Source organism: Frankliniella occidentalis, unplaced genomic scaffold, assembly GCF_000697945.3.
Source record: "Frankliniella occidentalis isolate FOCC.00 unplaced genomic scaffold, Focc_3.1 Scaffold2, whole genome shotgun sequence".
Taxonomy (NCBI): Eukaryota; Metazoa; Arthropoda; class Insecta; order Thysanoptera; family Thripidae; genus Frankliniella; species Frankliniella occidentalis.
In genome coordinates this window covers 2,901,063-2,907,907 of record NW_026267132.1, presented here as the reverse complement: position 1 = coordinate 2,907,907, position 6,845 = coordinate 2,901,063, and the positions used below count along the sequence as shown (strand labels likewise).

Here is a 6,845-nt window from a genome sequence, read left to right as displayed (position 1 = left end):
GAGAGAGTGTGTGTGTGGGGTGTTACCGCGCGTGCCGCCCCCGCAGCGTAACAGCGTGTGAAGCGCACGCAACCCGTCGATTGAAGATCTAAAAACACTTCACGGCCAGGCTGGCCCGGGCCCGGTGAGAAACGGGGAAGGAAAACAAAGTCCACGTGAGCGCGATACCAGATCGAGAAGGGGTGCGCACGACCAGACGGGCCCGTTTCGTCCCCCCCCCCAACCCCCTCGCGGGGCGCGCCCTGCCGCGGCCACGGCCGCGAGTCGAGCCCCTGCGAATGGGTTGGTGAACGAACCCAACATTTCCATTCAGCTGCTGCCGGCTGCCGCAGCTCGCCAAGCCCGCGGCTCTGCGAGCCCAGCCCACCGGCTGGCGGCGGCAAACGACACGTTGCCCGCTCCGACGCATTTCCTTTTCGCTTACCTCTGCAAATGCGAGTCGACCAACCACCCGGTCCAACCCCCCGGTTGTGTTGTGGGCGTTGTTGCGTGTGCCAACCTCGGGCCTCGATTTTCTTGCGACCTGAAATAGTTGGAGTGCATTAGTTCGTATCACGTGAGGTGCCCATCCCCCCGCCCGCACGGCCCGTGGCCGAGACCCTACAAACGACGGCGAATGGCACACACAAATGACGGCTGCACCTCATAATGAATAACCTCAAACTTGGGCGGCGATACGAGAGCGACAGCCTTGGAGACAGTCCGCCCACCAACTCTCCACAAGTTGGGTGCGATAGCGTCTTACCTCTGATCCGGCGCGGCGAAAAGAAAACTCGTTTCTTCTTTTTTTTCGCGTTTGTAACGACGTCGGATAGTGTCTCAAGTAGATTCGGCGCGGGACATCACATCCGAGGGAACTTTTTCTTCTTTAACGCGCTGCGTGGCCCAGGCATGCCACAACCCCGCCATCTCGGACACGTGCGAAATCATCTCTTTCTCCGTCTCTCCGATGGGTGAGTCTATGCTTCAATATGGGCGTTTGCGACGGAGACAGAGTTGTCCCGGTTATCTGGATGTTCGCCTGAGCCTGACCGCAAAGTGCTTGTCATTACTTAACCAAGCCTAGCGTTTGAAAAACATAAATAGTCAGTAAATGGCTTTATTTTCAATCGGTTTATTTTTGCGGGTGTAACTCACGTGACAATATCTCTTAAACATCCTAGGTATGCATGTCCACGGGGGTAGTCCAGTCTCTCGTTCGCCTCACTTGCTGAGTGACCGCCGGGTGCGTAGGCAACCAACCGGTCACCTCCAACTTGCCAAGCGCCTGACGCGTAGGCCACCCATCCGGCGCCAACCAACACCTTTTTTTATGTCTCTACTGTAATGGAAGAGGGGGGCCGCCAAGCTACACAATTGTCGAGTAATTAAAATAGTTTTATTATGGCGGTGTAGAAGGAAATTACACAAATTAAACACGTGCTTAGTGGAAGAGCAAATGAAATCAGCTCAAGCCAATATATACCAATAAGAGTTTAAGACAATTTACATCCAAAATTGTAAACATGGAGGTACAGTACAATAATGTGATAACATAATCAGATAATTATCAAGAGAACTCCTCCACACATATTCTATCCAAGATAACAGAGAGCGTCAAAACTTTAGATAAGGAACTATTGCTTTCTGGCATCCAGCTGTTAAACGAACCTAAAAATGTTATTATGAAATACTCTCAATTCTGTTATTATCATAAAATCGTACAAGATAAAACGCCTCCTGCTGATATGGTACAATCACAATTAATGAACAGGTACAAGGACAAGAGATGTCAAATACATATAGAAATGAGATGCTTAAAAATAATTCTGTATCTATACAATTCCTCCCACCTAAGGTTCATAACTTCGTGACTTCTTAGGTAAGATCCTCAAAAACTTATGTTTTAACTAGCAGTGTGGACAAAATTAGACTAAACCGGGAAGAGAGGAGAAAAATCTCAACTTTTTCTTATCTTAGCTTATACCAGATGCAAATGAGGAGACATGAAAAAAAATCCAACTACACTACAGACAATGATACAATTATAGCATTCAATGAAACACACACAACCAAAACAACAGCTTGAAACACAAACAAAGAGATAAGTCGAGACTGCCAATCAGTCAACACAAAAGAAAATGGAGGAAAAACTAAACACTTAGCTTAATTCACAAAATAAACATACAATACTTGAAGGTCACATAATGTTATTGACCACAAAAGTCCTAAAATTTTAAACCAAGCTATACATTACAGTCAGTGTAATATTATTTTGAAATAACAGGAAATGAGCACACAAACGCATAGAACTACTTCAATAGTGTAATCAGTTATTATAATTGTTTAAAGCTTAACCCGCCCAAAAAGAGAAAAAGAAAAAAACATATTCATGATAGAATAACCCTTTCACTAAATAAAATAGTTCACAGCCATATAAAATTAAAATTACATTAACAAAGATATACATAATAAGATGTACATAGAAACGCAAACAAGAAAACTGCAACTACAAGACTAGATGCAGCTCAAGAGCTGGTATTAACCTTTCTAGTTGACCAAATACATATATTGTATTGTAAATCAATGACCATTTTAAGCTGTTAGTATTCTTGTGAACTCAGTTAAATTGCTCCGAAGCAGCAAAGCAAGATCATATTAGTAAGTAATGCTTTCAAACAAGACTAAAATATTATGTCACTCTGGACAAAATAAAACATGTTTTGTATCATAAACAATTGTTATGCCGTGGTTTGAATGACGACTTCAAGAAATTACAAATTGTATGAAATTACATACATCTATGTTACACAACTATGTACTGAAATTGGCAGCACATTTGTATAAACGATTTTTAACGAGCCAGTGTCATGCTGGCAGATGGTTACTCATGATTACTCGACCAGAATTTCACCCTGCATTAGTTGGTAGGTAGGGAAAAACTTGTGTTATTTCCCCAATTCCCTTTGTGCAACCTTCCCTGAATAGGAGTCGCATGCCAACCTTCACATACTCAGGGTGACGCGTGAACCGAAATACAACAGAGGCATGCTCATTTGTATGAATACCGTTAGTAGCCATTATACCTTCCATGACTGCAGTCTGACGTATGTTGCCAATATGGACGGTAGTTTGAAAACCAGGCTTGATGGCAGTAGAGTGAAAGAGAACAGACACAGTTGCCTAGATAGATAAAGAGAAATCTATGTTCATAACAGTGGCAATTTTATGTCAGTTCAGAGCACTTTTAAAATAAAACCAGTTTACCTGAAAGAATAGGCATCCAGAGGGTTTCTCCTTGTCCTCCATACTTAGCAAAACCATTCCAGTTCTGAGACCTGGAATATCCACAGATAGGGATAAAGATGCACTTTGGCTTGCTCTCACAACCCTACATGGAGCCTTGTTACGGTGGATTGATTGAACAAGCACAGGTCTGAAGCTTCCATCATTGAATGGTCCTAATTACATTTCAAAAGTTAGAAACAAATTTTAATTTTGACAATAAAACTTATTTATTTATATGAAACTCAAGCTCACCTATTTGAAGCTTTGTTCTTTCAGTAATAACTCCTTTTGTAAGGAGTCCCCCAATGACAGTTCCCACCTCAGGCACACGGAAAGTTTCATCAATTTGAAATTCACAAGGTTCCTAAAACATATTGCAACATTTTAATGTAGCATTTATCAAAACATACATTTGACAAGATACAAATTCAACTTTCATAAAACTAGGGGTTTACCTGTTCAAGCCTGTCTTTTTCCTTTATTGATACACCAGGAGGGAGTACATGTAGAAAACGAGTCAATAGTTCAAGTCCATTCCCAGAAACACTTGAAACACAGAATATAGGAACAATATTTTCAGCCATTGAATTTGAGCCCGCCGTTATAACATCATCTTCATTCTGTACTATTAATGGCACCTGCAAACAGAATAGATTAAAAATTACAATGAATGAAAAGTAACAGATGAAATGGATGGCAAAATTAGTCCATACCTTTTTACACTCTGATTTTAAAACAGTTTCAAGGCTGCTAATTGCATTGTTGGGTGCAACAAGATCTGTTTTAGTAATTACCACAAAAAATGGTACATCTAAAGCCACAGCTAGAGCAAGATGTTCTCTTGTCATCCCTACTATTCCCGCACTCCCACTAACTACCAGCATGGCATGATGGGGAGAATATCCTGTAAGTCCTTGAACAGTAGTGCGGAGATACTTCCGACGTCCAGCAAGATCAATGAATGTAATAAGCTTAGTGGAGTTTTCACAAATTTCTTCAGCAGTAGTCATTTCACTATAATTTACAACCTGTGCTTGGGCATCAAATCCCAGAATTTCATGACTAATTGATGATGTTCTTCCAGAGCGCACTTCATGTACATGTCGAAACATATTCAGTCTTGCTCTACCTCGACCATTGTCAAGCTGTCCTTGAGTCAGGACACCAAGTAATGTTGATTTTCCAGCATCTGCACTTCCCATCACAGCCACTCGAACTTCAATATTATGCTGGTCATCTGGAATCTACAAATAAACATTAAAGTAGCGTTAAGATAAACCAATAAATGAAAAGATTTAAACAACACTTGCTCACAATACTTACTTTTCTCACCAAAACTTCAACTACTTTTCTTTGGTCATTTGTGGTGTTTCCATTCAGACTATCAATACTATTACTTCCGTCACTATCAGAATCATCAAGCCATCTTTCTCGTAAAATGGTTGTGGTTGCTCCCAGAGAGAGTGCCATTTGTTTAAGAGTTTGCAGACTATCTGTCATTTCGGAGGGAGAAAGGCCAGCAAGAACACCATTGTCCTCTACACCTATCTCATATATTGCTTCACCTTGGCCCTCACGCAACCTCCACTTTAGCTATAAGTATTTTTTTTTAATTAGGGCAAAGTTTTAATACTATAGGCTGTACTAGTTTGTAAAAGGATGTTTTACCTGAGTGACTAGATGCTCAAACCTCTGTTTAGAGGGATTGACAAGCTTCAATTTATATTCTACATTGCCCAATTGAGGCTCTGGGGGCAACTGTGAGAATCCCTTTGAGTTGTCATCACTGCCAACCCAATCGTCACTTGGACCAAAGAGCCCGAGGAAAGAATCCATGATCCTGCAACAGAGAATCAGAAACCACACATAGGGGTCAATTTTACAAGTTCTTTTTCAAATTTTTGATTTTCCTGGGGGGAATTTGATTTATTGGGAAAAGAAAAGGGGGTGGGGGGGAGCACTCTTTACTAAAATACTAAAAGGACAAAAATTTACTGTTGACAAAGACATGATGGACTCTGAGATCCTCACTCAGTGCAAAACATCAGCACTTCTAAGATAAAAAGGGAAATGGAATAAAAAAGTTTGCAGCATGTTATCTATTGTTTAGTTTTTTTTTTAATGTTCCCCTAGTAACATGGGTGAGAGGGTTGAATTATGGCTCATAAAACCCTAACTAAGAATATGGTTGAAGATACCTGATTCTAGTGCAGACATTGCAGAAGTGTATTTTTATTTTTAAGTCAGCCTCATTCAAAGCATTTGAGTGAGCATTATTTCCTACACTTGCTTGGCTATCTGCTATCAAGATCCAGATTGCTATACTAATCCCTTAGTAACTGAGGGGTTGAAATACACTAAAAATATGTGGCTCAAAGTGCACCATTATCAAGGTCAAATACAATATCTCCTTTAAAAGAGTACAACTACAAAAATTGTATCAAATTTCACCAGAATATATGTTTTAATAGTTTATTTTCGAAAATTCAAACCGTTATGAAAAAGACAGCATTACGTAGCATGTCATTTCTGGGGTCTGAAGGTAAACGCATCACATCCAATTTGGCGAATTTTTACGAACGTTAAAAACATTCTCAAAACATTATAAAAAACAAAACTGTCTAAACAAACTCCATGACTTTCCAAGCACCTTGTTGATTTCTTCTTTGCCAATTGGCAAAGTACCAGCTGGTCCCAGTCTTCTGGGAGATATAATTTCGAAAGCCAGCTTCTAAGATTAGATGGTCTCTTAGCAACCACTAGGGTGTACCAGCACAGCTGTCAAATATGTAAACAAGACGCACAGAAATGTTTAGTTTGGTTGTTTGAGTCCAGACATCAGTTTTCAAGTTTTGATATAAGGTGGTGAAACAAATTTTTATTAACATGTTATTTTTATTATTTCAAAGTGCTAGAGATGCAATAGAATTCAGAAAGGGTTGTCTTAATAACAATAGATAACTAAGAGCACCTATAGCATATGGACAGAAATTATGAAATAACTGGCTCAAGGATAAAGCACCCCAGATACATACACATAAAGCGATGCAACAGGATTTTTACTTCTGTCATAGAGAGATATGATCTTTATTCACAAATATTGACAAGACAGGTTTGACGTTTTCTTACTGTCCTAGTAACAACTGAATCGTAAAGAATCTTGAGCTATATTTATTTACTTGTTTGAAGCAGCCACAAAAATAGTAGGACATATCAACAATTTTGCCAAATCAAACACATTGAACCTAATCTAACAACAACTAAATGACTACTGCAACATCTTGTCGACCCCCACACGCACAAAAATTAATTCTGATTTCCTAAATTTAGTTTGCTATGGTTCGCATATTGTTTATTGTTGTCATTGTTCCCCCGAGTCCCGAGTGACGCAACCCAAACCCAACGTCAATATTGTTTTCGCCACGATAGTGACCAGTGATTATCCGAACTAACTTTGACGAACGGTACTCACAACTTTTCTTTATCTGGTGGCCAACCAAAATTGTACGGTTTTGATCACTTATGACCGACCCATAGTACTGAAGGCGAATTTTGGCGTCCGTTCGGACGGTACAAAA

The 6,845-nt window shown here is 40.3% G+C and overlaps 2 protein-coding genes across 2 annotated transcripts in view; both read right to left on the bottom strand.

The window, feature by feature from the left end:
• LOC113204432 (cholesterol 7-desaturase nvd-like) overlaps positions 1 to 836 on the bottom strand; it is a 43,831-nt gene extending 42,995 nt beyond the window's left edge. The window contains exons 1-2 of the mRNA XM_052263826.1: positions 746 to 836; positions 425 to 523 (exon numbers count right to left, since the gene is read on the bottom strand). The gene's annotated coding sequence lies outside the window, so the exon portion shown is untranslated. The remainder of the gene's footprint in view (positions 1 to 424; positions 524 to 745) is intronic.
• A 520-nt stretch (positions 837 to 1,356) lies between these two features.
• Positions 1,357 to 6,845, bottom strand: LOC113204410 (GTP-binding protein 2). The gene is made up of 8 exons (XM_026419596.2): positions 6,740 to 6,845; positions 4,936 to 5,107; positions 4,591 to 4,860; positions 3,981 to 4,511; positions 3,723 to 3,905; positions 3,520 to 3,631; positions 3,247 to 3,440; positions 1,357 to 3,162 (listed from the first exon to the last, which is right to left on the bottom strand). The coding sequence occupies exons 2-8, from the start codon at positions 5,101 to 5,103 to the stop codon at positions 2,890 to 2,892; spliced, it is 1,731 nt and encodes a 576-aa protein (XP_026275381.1). The 5' UTR covers positions 5,104 to 5,107; positions 6,740 to 6,845; the 3' UTR covers positions 1,357 to 2,889.